General features: G+C 30.2%; 2 protein-coding genes across 5 annotated transcripts in view; one reads left to right on the forward strand and one right to left on the reverse strand.

Annotated features, from left to right (window-relative positions):
- LOC106103474 overlaps window positions 1–16152 on the reverse strand; it is a 17992-nt gene extending 1840 nt beyond the window's left edge. Inside the window, exons 1-11 of the mRNA XM_013283255.1 lie at window positions 16061–16152; window positions 15583–15782; window positions 15210–15404; window positions 14865–14975; window positions 14552–14605; window positions 13496–13607; window positions 13108–13225; window positions 12112–12247; window positions 5064–5203; window positions 1846–1964; window positions 361–531 (exon numbers count right to left, since the gene is read on the reverse strand). Of these exons, the coding sequence (XP_013138709.1) occupies window positions 361–531; window positions 1846–1964; window positions 5064–5203; window positions 12112–12247; window positions 13108–13225; window positions 13496–13607; window positions 14552–14605; window positions 14865–14975; window positions 15210–15404; window positions 15583–15748 (1322 nt within the window). The 5' untranslated portion in view covers window positions 15749–15782; window positions 16061–16152. The remainder of the gene's footprint in view (window positions 1–360; window positions 532–1845; window positions 1965–5063; window positions 5204–12111; window positions 12248–13107; window positions 13226–13495; window positions 13608–14551; window positions 14606–14864; window positions 14976–15209; window positions 15405–15582; window positions 15783–16060) is intronic.
- Window positions 8671–11425, forward strand: LOC106103767. Of its 4 annotated transcripts, none has more exons than XM_013283630.1 (5): window positions 8671–9054; window positions 9529–9537; window positions 9686–9862; window positions 10255–10442; window positions 10667–11424. In XM_013283630.1, the coding sequence occupies exons 3-5, from the start codon at window positions 9726–9728 to the stop codon at window positions 10855–10857; spliced, it is 516 nt and encodes a 171-aa protein (XP_013139084.1). In that variant the 5' UTR covers window positions 8671–9054; window positions 9529–9537; window positions 9686–9725; the 3' UTR covers window positions 10858–11424. The 4 variants fall into 4 exon arrangements, with proteins under 4 accessions (XP_013139084.1, XP_013139083.1, XP_013139081.1 ...); XM_013283627.1 differs by lacking the exon at window positions 8671–9054 and adding an exon at window positions 9061–9235 and having other exon boundaries at window positions 10667–11425; XM_013283629.1 differs by lacking the exon at window positions 9529–9537 and having other exon boundaries at window positions 8672–9054; window positions 10667–11423.
- Window positions 16153–16421: the final 269 nt, after the last annotated feature.

Raw genomic sequence — 16421 nt, forward strand, 5'->3', positions numbered from 1 at the left:
CCGGATCCGTTCAGCAGTTTAGGCTACAAACTGTTACAAACCTCCATCCATTCAAACATTCACATTTATAATATTAGTATGATTTGCTTTGTTGATAACCAAAATAGCATTTGAATAAAATTGTCTCTGTCTATCGGCAAGTCCCGTTTGTAGCTGAGTCGATTTTGATGAGACTGAAGGTTAGCTGACATAAAAGGGTATATTATAGGTTACTTTTTTAAATTCCACGCTAACAAAATGGCTACCGGGTCGCTATCTCTGGAATGGGTGGACGGATTTTGATGAGATTTTGACTAAAAGGTAGCTTATTTTCGCACTGCCATACAAATTAAACGTCTTATTTTTTAATATGTATAATACATTTTATGTAGCTTACCTTCGTTAACATACAAGCTCCAAGAATCTTCAGTCTTCAAGAGTCGCAGCGCGATGTCTTGTAATAAGAAGTTAGCAGGCTTGTACGGTTTCACTTCGTAGTCCCACCCGCCTTTGTCATTACGTTCAGCCTTCTCGCAGAATATGTAGACATACCTGTAATATATTAAAAAAGTACTTATCTATCTAATTTTACTTAATTCAAATGATATAGTTTATTGCGCTAATGTTAATAATTATACTATAAAATCATATAAAAAAAGTTTATAGAAAAAATTAGGATCATAGTCATCGACAAAATTAAATTCCATTTTTATAATTTTTTTTTTGCTACTAATGCTTACATTAAAGTTCAGATTAAGTTATTAAGAAAAATATTTTAAACTTATGATAGCATCTTTTTAAATGCAAAATACTTTGTGATTACGGCATTTTTAGACAAAATTGGTGTTCTAATAATGAAGTCATGTATCACTAAATTTTATTACTGCAGTCGTGCGAGTTCAAACCAATTATTGACAATTTAATTCATCGAACGTATTGACTCTGAGGTCAGATTTTTAAACAATATCATACTTAATCTATATTAACATTATAAAGAGGAAAGATTTGTATTTTTGTTTGTAGTCAATTAGCTCAAAAACTACTGAACTGAATATAAAAATTCTTGCACTATTAAAAAGCTATGTAACCACTGAGTAATATAGGCTACTTTTTACTATTTTAAATCCACGCGGACGAAGTCGAGAGCAACAGCTTGCATTTAATAACTTTGCATAGCTATACAATATCTAATTTTAGATTTGTAATTTCGATTTTTAATGCTATAAAATCTCAAGACTAAGATAAGAGGTAGGATAAAATTTGATTGAGAGAGAATAAAAGATATTAAACTAGACAAGACTAACGTTAGAATAACAGAACATATACCAAAGTTGCAGAATTACTTACTGGATTCAAAATGTGAGTCTTTAGTAATAAAGAAGTGACCATATAAAGAAAATTACCAAACAGTTGTGATTACGAAAACGGCTGCGAGGCCACAAATCGGATACACATGTAAGCGAGATTAGGAACAATGGCAAGTCAATTTATAGTTAGTAATATATCGATATTGCTGACTTTATTTCCACAGCAGAATAAATCGTGTTATAAATTTAATCCATATTAGATTACAAAAACGTTCGATGTCTTTTGACTTGTGACTTAATTCTTATATTTAATATATAAAATATTTAACTATAAAACAAAACGAAACTAGGTTAAGAGTGGGCGCATACCTTTGATTAAACTATCGCAGGACTATTGCGCGATTGTCGATTGTTTCGCAACCAATTCAACTGTTTATTTGCACAACTAAATATCGCGTTATAGAAATCAACGCAAGACTAAACAATTGTGTGATAGTCCAGTCAAAGTTGTGCGCGAGCTGTTAGACTTTGTACCAAGGTGTCATAAATCGATACGTACTTCTCATTCAAATCTGTCGCCGGCGTGGAGACGACGACGTCACCGAGGCGCACGTGGCGCGAGTAGTCCGTGTAGTGCGGCACGCCGCCGCCCACGCCTACCAGGAATACATATTCTACCTGAAATTATAGAAAGTTCCGAGATGTACATATAAAACAAAAGTATGCGCTAGGAAAGGGATTCCCAAAAGCCTAGGTGCACTTTTGGGGTCCATAGAGATGCACAATGGTAGATAAGTAATTTTATTTGAAGAAGAAATGTAACAGATTTATTAAAACCAGTAAAATTATAAAGAAATCCACGAAAAAAGACATATAAGAATAAATCAAACACTGTAAAACGTTAATTGTTAATTAAATAAATCATTGTAATTAACTAAACTGTATTATAAGCAGCTATAATAATAAAACGCAACCTCTGATAGAAAATAAATGTTTAAAGTCGTTAAATGCTTCATAATTGTCTAATTTGCGGTTACATCGTTTAACATCGGCAGAGTACACGAACGGCAAAAGGAGACCGTAAATCATTCTCGTATAAATGTTTGAAGATGAATTATTTTTTAAATATAAATTCCCAATTGCAATACATTCCATTTAAATTATGCAGAGAGCGAGCGTATCTTTGGCATTCGATAACGCACGGCTATTTTAACCCGGCTCATATCGAATTAGCATATTTCGAGTGCCAGGGCTAATATGTAAAGTGTAAACGTTTGGTCACGGCCTATACTATATTTCTTTCATTCGTAGCTTCCTAGTTAAAGAGTTGATAAAGGACTATCGAATGGAAATACATCCAAAAAGAAGAAAGAAACGTAACCACAATCACCGTCTATATTGAAGTGTTCAAGAATTTTATTTATTAAATTGTACATTAAGTCACTTTTAAAAATAGGCGCTAGTGTATCCCAGACCTAAGAATGTAATAAAATTACCATAGCGGCGTTGTGCGGATGAAATAAAACGGGGTCAAGAGCGTGTCTTCACTGCCGTCCAAATCATCTCAGGCACTTTATACGGCCATATTTAATTCTGACTGATTTATTGAAACCGAGTCGTAAAAAATACAAAATGGTTTGTTTGAATGAATGTTTTAATTATGTTTGATTTACATTGCTTTACTTTTTACTGCCGGACTCTAGACAGTTGTAATACATCTTAGTTGTGTTGAAGCGAAAATATTTAGATAAATTGGACACAAGTGTTAACATATGCGCTAGTGTTCATAGACACAAGTACATATACGTTTTAATGTGTCCCGAATTCATTCAAGAATAAGTTTGTATCTGTGCTCATTCCTCATTGAGAAAGAAATATTACAGATTATTAAGAATATTACATTACAAAATTATCAGATACTAAAAGTCAATCAAATCGCTTGACGTGACGTGAAACCCTGCATAAATTTGAAACTCCGTCATCTGCATAATAATTTTAAGCATTAGAAAAACCTTAGATGACGTCATTCTGAGTACAGTCCGACAGACCGCAACAATGTAGTTACGAAACTGCATAGACTGACTCGTATTACGTTTAACATAGGTAACAAAATCCGTAATGAATACGGCTCTTCATACCGTCACATAGGTTAGGAAATTTATAATATAAAATTATTTATAACAATTGCAGTCAGTCGAAAAACCTAACCACAAGGATTACGAACATAATACATCTAAAATAACAGTATGCAAGAATTCTCTAAATTTTGATTTAAATCTGTAAAAATATATGAACGCTTAAGAAATATTTTAACGAAAATCATATAAAGATTTAAGGGCATCATCGGGAGTTTAAAAAATTGGTAGCCCAAATATGGGACCACCGAAACCGTTATCTTCTTGCATGGGGTCATGAATTTAAAATTACATTTAACTCTTCAGATAAAATTATATTCCCAAGACTTATAACCCTCATTTTCATCTATAACTTTATTTATTGAAGTCGAGATTACGGAATTTAATGACATCATAAAATTCCAGACACGCATACTCTGGAGCAATAGTCATTTAGTCTGAAAATAAATATATTGATACTCGAATGAATATTTAGTTACAATAACCGCGTTACATTGTTAAGTTTCACACGGTCACCTAAATCACAAGAGTTGATTCACGACCTTCTAAGATTGTCTACTATTCATCAACATCTAATTAAAAAACCGTATTGTTTCTCAATTTTTTTTTGTAAATACAATAAAAGAGGTCTCATTTTGAATATAACAATACTTATCCACGTAAATATTATCACCCATCGTAACTCTATAATTTAATAATCAAATGTTTGACCTTGTAAGCTCTGAACTATTGATAGTATTCTTAGGGCCTGTCCCACCACTGGCTGATAGAGGCTCAGATAGCTTAAAAATGGCGTCACAGTTAGATAAACAAAAGTTTACATGTTGAATTATTATATATCAATTTCAAGAGTTTGGTAGAACTGACTCTTATATTATTCAAATAATAGTACATTATAAAAAAAACATTTCGGATTATTGACGGTTTCAGTCCAGTAGAATATTTTTCTCCAGCTTGTCTCCGTCTAGACTACGTTTAGACACTTAGCTTTACCAGCTATTCAAAGATAAACAGTCTTCCGTTTAGAAGTCATCTTTAGTGATTCAATCGGAAATCGAGGGGGATATACAAAAGATACAAGTGTATAAATACTGATGATATAAGTGGCCAGAGCAGAAAATCTATATAAATAGCACGGATAACATCGTGATAACCAACAAGTAGAATTTTAAATGTATGACATCATATGCAACGGTATGGAGTTTACGTTGTACATGTACCGTTATATCATATTTATATACTTAACTAAACAACATGCAATTGCCATAATTTAGGTTTTTCATAGTGTTGCTGTTAAAAATCATCTCATAGCAACCAAAGACTTGGAGTGTTGATCGTCTTTTCTTTCATCGTTTTTTTTACTTTTATAAATGTAGTCAAATCATACAGTGAACCTTTCGTTAACATACCTGTATAGTATAAAGGCATTAAAAACATAAATAGCTTTATTACAAAATAAAAAAGTAATAGAAGGCTATGAACGTTTGATTTCGCCCACTACACAATAAAACGTATTCACAAAGTAAAAACGAAGAAGTTTATTTGCTAGCCATTTCGGTGAATTGTTAATGGACGCTCCAACTAGATCTGTATCTTGTCATGTCTTATTTACGTGCTATCTACATATTCTTTAACAGTATACCTTCTGGAATATCCCGAGTAATCTTGTCGTGGTGTTACCAGCCGCGGTCATAGCTTCCCTGGTTCGGCCAACTGATGGCAGCTTTGTGGTTACCACGCGGTGCATGCCGATCGTACCCAGGGTATAAACATTGGACTCGCCTGAAACAAGCAATAGTTGATAGTAAACCAATAAGAGGAAAAAGACATCTAAGCAGTGATAAAACAAGGAAGATGACAATAACCTTACAAATCGTTTACGGGTTTTTAGGTTTTTTCTAAAATTTAATAAAAATTTAATATTCCATAAACCAACAGACGTTCCAAACATAAAATTTGTGTCCAAGGACAATATCTGCTATTTCTTAATATGTATATCAGTTTTATTAAGTTATTTATGGTGATCGTAGAATATTAATACATACATAAAGAATATTTCCTATGTCAAATCCAACAATTTATTTTGTCAACATTTTTGACTAACCATTTTAAGTTTGCTCCATATCTAACCAAGCACTAAAGTCATCCATATTAAACAGATCATCTTACGTTAGAAAACATTGTTTGTACTAACTTAGTAACCTCAGTGTACATTCCTTCGCATATTTGCATTGAGTGTTTGATCAGTTAAATTAGCAGCTATTTAATGAAGAATTCTTTACCACACATACGTTAGATTTTCGCTAGTTTTCTTGTCTTGTGAAGTTCTTATATTTCAACGATTTATTATTATTATAGATTTTCTTACTTAGCCTGTGATATTTTACGTGATTGATTTTACTTTTTCGATGGTAAAGTACTTGGTAATTTTTAAACTTACTATTTTTATAGCATCTCTATACATTGAACTGTTCAATTTTTTCCAATTACAGAACCTTGAATTGGTACTTAGAATTTAACGTAAAAGTACAAGGGTGTCTCTTAAAAGGGCTTGCACAGTTAAAGTTTGCAAACAAACGATTTAAGCTAGCGTTATCTCATGCATTTTCCCTTTTTTGCTAATCTGTTGTGGATGTTTAAACAAACTTTTTGTCTATAAATACCGAGGTAGACTTCAAATGACCATATTCTACTATTTAGCGTTAAAATATTAAACATAAGTGTAATATTAAATTAACTATACAAAGAAGGTAAAATGGACAAGTATATCGTTATTCAGAAGTAAGTAGATAATAGACACTATTATCTATACTAATATTATGAAGAGAAAAGATTTGTATTTTTGTATGTATTGAAATAACTCAAACTTTCTTCGATTTCAAAATTTATTTCACCATTCGAAAGCATCGTCAGTGAGTAACATAGGCTGTGATTTTTATTATTTTTTATTTTCACTAGGACGAAGTCGCGGACAGTAGTTAGTAATAGATAAACCATCTTATCTGTTAGTTTGAATGTACCACAATTATATTCATTTCATTCATAAACCGTATCAAAATCGATTATTTATTCGAGTCAAGTGATTACTAAACGAATTGCAAAGTGTTAGACTAAATGAATCATGCTTCATTTTATATCTAAAATTTATTCCATGTACGTATTTTAATTATTAAGGTAGGTAATTGTGACGTCAATGGTTCCTTTAAGCTAAATATGACTAATACAGGACTATGGATATTTCAATTTTAATTTCTTTGCTGTACACAGAGTAACAATGTGTCAGTATTACAATTGGTGCAGAACGTGTCACATCAATCAGAATTTTCTTCGCTGTGTTCAAAGTTAGTGTTTTGATTTAATATTGTCAATCATTACTGTACTGTACTACATTGGTGAGCTCGAGTTTTAATTGCGAATTTTAGTTCTAATATTAGACTGATAGCTATAAAAAATATCGTATCTAACACCATATCTGCTTTCGTTGTTATTCTATTTCATTTTGTTACTTTGATTTAATATGTCGCTTAATAACAAAAAAATACTAATAACGTATTTAAAACAACGTTATTAGTTATTTTTTTTATTAAATATTAAATTATAGGTTAAATTTGTAGCTTGCCACGGATAAATATTTATGTGTCACGCAGTCGCAGTACGTAGTTAGTATATAGCAAATTTATTTTGCTACTGGAAAATACTGCAATACAAAATGGGAAATCGACTCTTTAATTTAGTCGTTTACTTTATATTTTATTATTTAATAACATTATAAAAGTATAACATCTGATAAGATTTTCTTATCTGTGATTATCAGTTAACATCAAGTATATGTTCTTATTTATATTATCCGATATTTAAGTATATGATTATAGCCAATTTGAACTACAAAAGGTTAATTACCTAATGCTGGGTTTCTGAAGTTTTCATTTACTTTAGCTAGTGATTCATTAGTGTCAGGTTAACCTATGTTTCAACGGATTAAAACTAAGTCTAACTAAGAAGTTATCGAAACAAAAACACTAACGAATGGTTGAAAGTAGCTGAGGAACCACGTGATCTTTCTATCTTATTTTATTAAACGAGGATAAACCCCACAAACACAATCTACAATCTCTTTAACCAAACTGAGTTTATTCAGACATTTTAGGATTTCATATAAATACGTATTTAAGTAAGAGTACAAACTAAAAAAAAGTAGTATAAAGCGACCTGGTGCCATTTTTTATATGTAATATGAGTAGTTTACCCTTACCTAATATAGAAAATGACTCACAAAGTACAAACAAAAAGAATTAAAAAAACGCATGTTACTCACGCACTGTACATATTTGTATAGGCAATTAAGATTGGCGCCTAACAATATAAGATACGACACAATTGTATGTTTATGACCCTGACATTGTATCTAAATCTGGTTATTCCACGCACCCATCTTTGTATCTTTTTAGGTTAGTAAAACGGGTTAGAAGAATTTGATGGTCATAATAGAAGTGAATATATCGCTATGTGACATGGGCTCCGCATAGTAAAGTTCTCATTTTGAAAAGCCTTGAAATATAAAAATACAGCACTATTTTATACCCTACAATTACAGTTGTATCCACAGCTTTTATTACAGAAAACATGAAAGTACTAAATAAATTTAGTTTTGGAAAATCTGCTGTTTCTATCATGAATAAGTTAAGACATTCGCGTCATGCTATTATTTTGTATTTATTTTTTTTAATTCATTTAATAAAAGCGTAGTTTATGTTTTATTACAAAGCAACAAACATGCTAATTTTATTATTTCACGATTGATTTAACAAGCCATTCCTGCATATACAACGTGTTTAACCTCTGTCACAAGGCTAGTTTGTTTTCATGTCACGCTTCGTCGAACTTGTTAATTCATTCCGTACGAAACGAGAAACAAAAACACAAGACATGGTTCACAGTAAAGTTTCTCCAGTTAACGGTAATAAACACTGACATAATAATAGACGAGTTATTTATTGCAGAAAGGAGATATTGTTTTCATTTTTTGTTTACCATTTACATATAGAGAATATTAATAAAGTTATTCTACAAAAAAGTTTTTTTTTAAAAAACACGGAAAGATTTGGTCAGTAAGGTTTTCAACAAACAAAATTCATTGTAAGTGGATGGCTCCAGATAAGCTCAGCGGTACCCTAACAACCTATAGTTATATTTTAATAACCGTTTATAAGCGCTTTAAAGTCAAATTCAATCAACTGTACCCAGCGATATATCGTTTTTAAAATTCCTGTGTATCTTTTAAAACACTTGTGTCTTTGTTCAAGAAACCGTGTTATCTTATAGTCAGTTATAAAAATACCTACATTGTTTGTTGATGTAAGTAAACGACAGGATTATGAAATTTCTCGAGTGCTAGGATTCCACCAATCAATAAAAGCGTAAGAGCGCCGGCGCAAGCGCCTCTTTTACACATAGTATCAATATAATTCAACGCGGAACTATCGATACTGTGTAAGAACAAGTTTTCTCAGTGGCAGTGCAACGAAAGCCACATAACAGTAGTGTATGTATGAATGAACAATCTGCTCCGCAGTTCAAACTGAAGTCTCGCAGCTAACTACACGCGCAGTGACGTGCTAGCCGTTAAACCGGAGGTTTGTGTAGTGACAGTGTTTGTTTTCTATGTTACGTCATCATACATCTAAAATGCACCTTTGATTTGGTCATTTCAATCACGACTTTGATTGAATAGCCGCGTATTTTTTGCGCGTGGAATCGTATTTATATCCAGAAATAGTCGAAGATGCTGAAAGCATGTTTGGAATGTATCGCTGGGTATGAAATAATAAATTATTTCGAAATTAATAAAATAACTTCACATTTACAATATGTCGTAATAGGTTCTTTTTATTTGCTTCATAAATTACAAAATTCCTAGACGTCAATTTAAATGTCAATGTCAAGCGTAGTTCGGATTTAACAGTGACGTAGTTATTGTTTACTATTGCAATTTATTGAAAACAACATTGTGTAGCGCATAATGTGAATTACATTGAAAGATATTATTTATAATATAAGCAATTTGGGTTAAATGATTAATGAAAGTTCCTTTAATATCACCATAAAAGATGTTTCAGGTACGTACTTTTTTAGGTTATAATAGTTAATTGTTAAAAAGCGTACGAATACCGATTCACATATTTATTTATACGGTTTAATTTATGATTTATTCTAGCGAATATGTTACGCAATTGCTTAAATAATTATAACGTATTGAATTTATAGGTCTCGCGTTGAAAATGAAGAAGTGGATGTTAGCAGTCGTATGAATGGTAACAGTCAGAGAGCTCCCCCTTGGCCAGTAACCCAGTTAAAAAACGAAATCATGTTTGTTTTACCAAAGCAATTGAGTGCAGGTGATCAGATCACTGTTGCTGGCAACATGATCAATAACCCACAAACGTAAGTACCATTTATATTTTTACATTTACAATTTTAATACTTTCTGTGAATGGTATTGCTTACTTGTTTAAGTGGGTTACTATAACACCCAATTTAGCTGCATTGCCCTATGATATTAACTTTAAAATGGAGAGAAATTAAGCATTTAAATGCCAAAATGTGTGATGTATTTTATCTATACTGATATTATAAAGAGGAAAGATTTGCATTTATTTATGTATTGAAATAACTCAATAAGTACTCGGACGATTCCAAAAATTCTTTTACCATTAGAAAGCTATGTTATTGCTGAGTAACATATGCTACATTATTTAATTTCATGTGGACAAATTGCAAGCAACAGCTAGTGACAAATAAAATTGTATTTATAATGACTATCTTTTGTGTTACAGATTGACAGTGAGTCTTATAACAGGCAGTATGTCTCCTGACTATCAAAATATTGCATGCCAACTAGAAGCATCATTTCCAGCCAATCCCATAAATCCAAACCGATTACAATTGAAAGTTATTCAAAATGGTTCAAATGAAACAATCCCTGGAGATTATCAATCATTTCTTGCTACAGAATTATTCACAGGTATGTAAAGACATCTAAGTTAATAGATAAATTATAATATTTGCCATAACAAATGATTTTAATGTAATCTAATGGTGTTTATGCCACTACAACTTGTATGAAATTGAAATTGTTAAGCGAGTTGGTGACAACATATTAAAACACTATTTTAAAAAAGGAAATTAATGATATTTGGTGTTCTTTAAATACATTATATTGCCTAATTTTTTTTTTGTATATTTCAGACTTGAGCTTCAAATTTGGCTTCTCCCTAAGAGTAAGTGGAAGCTATCAAAGTGGACACATATTAGAAATTTATGTTGGTGAATCATATTTGGAACAAATTATATTAAAACATAACATAGATGATATAAGATTCTTGTCATTGAGTGGTGATGTTGCTAAAGTTGAAGATTTAGAATTTAAGTTTGCATGAAAACCAGACATAGTAAATATCTACTTAAAAATAAGTACTCAAAGTACACAATTCATTATACTTGTGTTTAATAATTTTTCTCTATAGCTCCTGTAAACCTTTGTAAACAATGTGTATTCTTCAAAGTGTTTTAAAGTTTTTTTTTTATATTTGACATATTTTCTACATTATTTAATGTTGGTTAAATAATGAGACAAAATTTCTTCTTTATTTTTTCAGTTTTAATGCTGGCCATAATAAATTATTTATCTTTTATTTTGTGACTATGTATAGGAAATAGTATTATGCATTTATTTTTTAATTAATTACACTCTGTAATTGTACTACATTGTTGATTTACCTTTTATTATTCCCATTTAATTGTTATTTATTTGGATAAGAAAGGTAGTATTAAGATTTTGTTTATCCCACCATCAGTAAATACAATTTTTATTTTTATTTATGCATTTAAGAAACTTTATTCCGATTGCAAGTAAAGCTTACAGCTTATTTTAATTTAAGTATTATTTAGTGGAATATTTGTGCAGCTATTTTTGTTTTTTCTTGTGTTATGTTGTAGTAACAATTTAGCTAGTGTTTATAAACATCACTATTTAAATTATTGTGACTAATTATTTATTTCATATTAAATAAACATTTATCAATAATCAATTGTTTTTTTTTATTAATTATATTTTATACGCTTCATCCGCGCATAATTAAAAAAAAAAGTGTAGTAGCCTATGGGTTCTTGTCGATATTGTTCTTTAGCTAAATGACATTGCACAGATCTTTTCTGGAAATATCCATACATCTAACAAACATGCATCCATCCATACAATATAGCATATTTATAAAATTAACAAGATAGCGTGAGAAATAATACAGACTATCAGAAGAGAAAATATTTAAAATATCCACACCCAATTATACTCAGAAACTGCATATATGGAAGTTAAAAGAAAATTATGTTTAATGAACTTTTTTAGCCTTATGAGATATTTGCTATTGCGATTATTAATATGTTGTCATTAGTAATATGTCACTATTATATAACAGACTGCTGCTTTAGTGTGTTGTAATGAAGAACAATCTGGATTCATTACAAGGGTTTTGGACGTTACTAACAATTTTTTTCTATTTATAGGATGCGATGGTAAAATTAAAGAGTTCTATCATTTTCTAACTTTGAAGCTATCAATTCAAAGAACATGATTTCATAAAGCCTAAAATATTAAAAAGTATAATACTATTATAAATTCTGGTTGTACTCACCAACAGTAGTATAACGGACATATGTCTCTTGGTTATCCATCATTGCATCAACGGCTTGCTTCTCGCAGTACAATGCAGTGATGATGGCGATGCTTGGCTGACGCGACGAACTTAGCGTGGGCATCTGTTTCACTACCTATACACAATAATTACAATTTACAACTTCCATCACACTGTATACAGCTAAATTGATAACCTCGTTTTGAGAAGTCGGTCAAAAATAGTACAATTGATCATCATCATCATCATCTCAATGTCCTTATCACACTTACATAGGGCTAGCTAAATTTTAGTCCTCCATTACAATCTATCATCCATCACCTTGTCACTACTTTCTTGATCATGCCACCTTTCACATAATCCATATCTTCTTAAATCTATGCTTATATCTACTGCTGTACATCCACACTCATAACTAATTATAACATGCCTTGCTAATTTTTTACTCAATATCTCTAGCACTTCATGACAAGACTTCTAGGTAAAAAAGTTAAATATTTTTCTGTACCAGCAAAAATCAATTTAAGTTGTGAGTAAATTTGCACAATCTTTGCCGATAAGTATTATTTTATTCTAGTGATTTAGGAATAAATATTACAATAGAACTAAACAGGCGCAGTATTAACAGTGACCATTACGTCTATTCCATTAAAGGAATTAAGATTAATGAATTAACAAGACAAACTCTCATTAATTCAAGGGTCATGGGTTAACTATGCCATGACTAGGAATTTTATAGCTAAGCAGACAATTTCCATTAAAAAATTCACATGGGAAAGTTAAATTGATATTATACTAGCTTACGCCCGCCACATCTCCCGCGTGAAATTAAACAATAACAAAAAATATAGCCTATGTTACTCAGTGATAACTGCTTTATAATGGTGAAAGAATATTTGAAATCAGTTTTTGTGTTATTTCAATACATATAAAAATACAAATCTTTTCTTATTATATAGTATAGAAGTATAGATGAGTATATACATATTACTTTACCTGTGTGTCAATACTATGTTGTCGTATGTATAGACCTTCCGACATAGCTCTGGTCAGACCCTTTTCTTCCAAAGCCTCTAATGCATCTTTTACATCCGCTTTTGACCATTTTCCAACACTGAAACAATAAAATATTTAATGTACATTCTTACAGACATTATTTATTACATGGAAAATAACCAACACCCTTTTAAGTAATGAATACAGTTTTCAATTTTTTTTCTATATAAATTAAATTAGTTAAAACCAATTAAAAAGGAATTGTATTGCACAGATTTTTTATTTTACATTTTTAAATTAGCAATGTGTGAAATTTGTTATAATTCAGAATAGATTATCAAGTTTAGTCCTAAATAATTTAATTAAAAATGTATTGATTATAACTTACGTAACAAAATCGTCCACAGTCAATGGATTGGGGTATGCATTCTCAATCATATCCAACACTCTTTGCTCTGATATAAATTGTGTTTGATTTAAAACACTATCTTCAATGAAAGCTGGAACATTAACTTAATTAAATTACCTATTTAATCATTTTTTTTACTAAGCATGCATCTATATTTGTGATTCTCATATTATTCTTAGCAATAATTGGTGCTCTAATTTTACATTTATACATTTCGGCTATTCTCTATCTATAATTAATTCTAGATGAAATGAAATCTAGCTAAATATTACTTTTGACTAGTGAAAATGACCTTTAAATCGCTATTCTCTTATGTATAATTTAAAAATCTAGCATACACATACTTATTATATGTACAATGTCGTGGCATACAATCTTAACAATTATATCGAAAATATTCCCATGACAAAATAATTTATTGTACATATTTATTAAAGCAAGTTAATTTAAAATTTTTAAGATGATTCAAACATTGTGTGTGCCAACAAATGAATGTACATTATTTTTTAAATGTATGGCTACATATTACTTCAAAACTATATTAAAAAAATATTTCAATGAATTGCCTATTCAGTCAGAATGCCTAGTCCTCGTGTGATATGCCAATCCTAAAGTTATTTATAGTAATTATGCTTTTAATTTGAGAACTAACATTGTTAAAGTTTTTAATAGTGAAATCCGATATAAACAAGACATTCTCTCAAATTCAAAAATAAGCTTACATACAAGCTCTTATTAAATTCTTAAATGCGTATAAGACTTGGAAATCATAAAAAACAAAATGTTTTAGGCTGATAAGTATTAAATTAAAAAAACATTGTTAATTTTATTTCAATCATGCTGGCATGTAAAAACTTCAATATTTTTAAAGTTATATCAGTAAAAATAAGGATATGTTTATTAGTAAAAAACATAAAATAATTGGAACATATAAAGTTAATATGTGCAAATTAAAATATAATACAAACAAAGTGAAAGGTATAAATGTCAACAATGAACAAACTACATGCTCTATATAGGTGTTACCATACATACATCCATTAGAATACTTGTATATAAGCCCTTTACTGGAAATAACGCCATTTGATTCTGTCATCAAATTTAACGATAAAATTATTGTAATAAAACATAACATTTTACAGATAAATAAATATGTAAAAAATATATATTAGTGACAGACAGTAATAAAATATTTATTTAATAAAGATACTTTAATATCTTAAAGATTTTAACCTTTTTATAATGTCATTGTATAGCATAACAAGGACTTTAAAGGCTAATAAAAGAATTAAGTCATTGAACCTTTGTATTAAAAAAAAACTGACAGAATTATAAATTCTGTACCTACCTTGAGGTGGTGATCCGCAAACCTCTTGTCTCAGTTCAACTTCCAATATTTTAAGCTGATGATATTTATGTTGCATTAATTTCATTATTTTTTTGATGAAACCAACATAATCTGAAACCAATATTTGTATCAGCACAATATACACCCTTATACAGTAACATTTAACAAGAACCCTATTGATGAAAAAAATAAAATTTTATCACACATAATTTATTAATAAACAGTCAAATCCATGGTCACATTCAGTTAAAAAACATCAGAATTTAAATCAATCAATCTATGCAATTAAATTACTACATTCCTTCCTTGATACAATTAAAATAAGATTTTCTATAATTTAATTACCCTTTGGAAAATCTTGTGGACTAACAAGTTCACGGAAAAAGCTCTGTGCTTCATGGGGACAATCCTCTCGTGGTACTTCAGGTTTGAACCAGAACCTCAGGGCTCTAGCCTCTCTTGTATGTGAACCTGTTGCTGCTGACACTAAATAGACACAGAACTCCAACTGCGCATGACATGGTTCTGTTACTCCATTCTCTGAAATTATATGAATAATTAATAAATAGCTATTTTTACTTCATAATAAATTACTACAAGTCTAGATGGATGGATTCCATGAAAGGTGACATGGTGATGAAGGGAGTAATGAGAAAAGGTTTATATGTGATCCATAAATCTATAGAATTACAGAATACCATGTCAAGATTGTACTTACCATATACTTTTTCCTTGTTTATTATGATACCAGTATGATCACCACCAGCAACGTGTATTTTCTCACTAGGTGCTGCATCAACCACCTTTCTTTCCACAACTATTGTGGTGGATGTAGGTGTTTTACATTTTGGTGTCATTATCACTTTTTCTTCTGTGTTTTCCATTTTTATAATTCAATTTCAACAGCCAATGTTTTAACTAAAACAATCACGTCATTTATCAGTCACTAATTCCTGTTTGAATAGAATGAGTCACAGATGCCCTTGCTTTTTTATTTTGCTGACTTTGTATTACTTTATTAATATACACTTGCGACACTGTTATAACATTTATAACTACAGTCGAATCGAAAGATTTTAACGCTTTTACTGAATAACAATCTACACTATAATTGTTGAGCCTCAGAAAGTGATTTTTATATATCTAACAATCCCTAGAGCATGTTACTTTACACATTATTTTGAATATGCACTTACCAATATAGAAATAAGTTAAACGAATAGGTACAACAAGGTAACAAGAAAAGGTAAACAACTTTCATAAATAAATCAAACACCAACCTGCCACAAATTATAAAAATCTAATCAAATTGATTCAGGTAGTCACAGATTATCCACAGAATTATGAGAAACTAATAAGAAGAAAACAAGACCATGTAAAATGTCATAATGAAGTTTTTAGTCGATTTTTGTGTCAAATCGACTACGTAGTTAATTTCGATTTCTTTTTTCGTTGCATTATTGCTGTCGAATAAATATAATCCACACAAACAGCAACATAACATAAGTTTAAAATAAATTAAGCAAAATAGTGACTAGAATTTCCAATTTTATTATT

The sequence above is a fragment of the Papilio polytes genome, unplaced genomic scaffold, assembly GCF_000836215.1.
Source record: "Papilio polytes unplaced genomic scaffold, Ppol_1.0 DF823731.1, whole genome shotgun sequence".
Classification (NCBI taxonomy): Eukaryota; Metazoa; Arthropoda; class Insecta; order Lepidoptera; family Papilionidae; genus Papilio; species Papilio polytes.

What these genes read in the sequence shown, in the direction of transcription:
- LOC106103767 (XM_013283627.1), top strand. Translation starts at nt 9,204, where the DNA reads ATGCTGAAAGCATGTTTGGAATGTATCGCTGG. An exon ending in ATGATCAATAACCCACAAAC is followed by an intron (nt 9,863 to 10,254) that starts GTAAGTACCATT and finishes TTTGTGTTACAG; the next exon opens with ATTGACAGTGAGTCTTATAA. An exon ending in TGCTACAGAATTATTCACAG is followed by an intron (nt 10,443 to 10,666) that starts GTATGTAAAGAC and finishes TGTATATTTCAG; the next exon opens with ACTTGAGCTTCAAATTTGGC.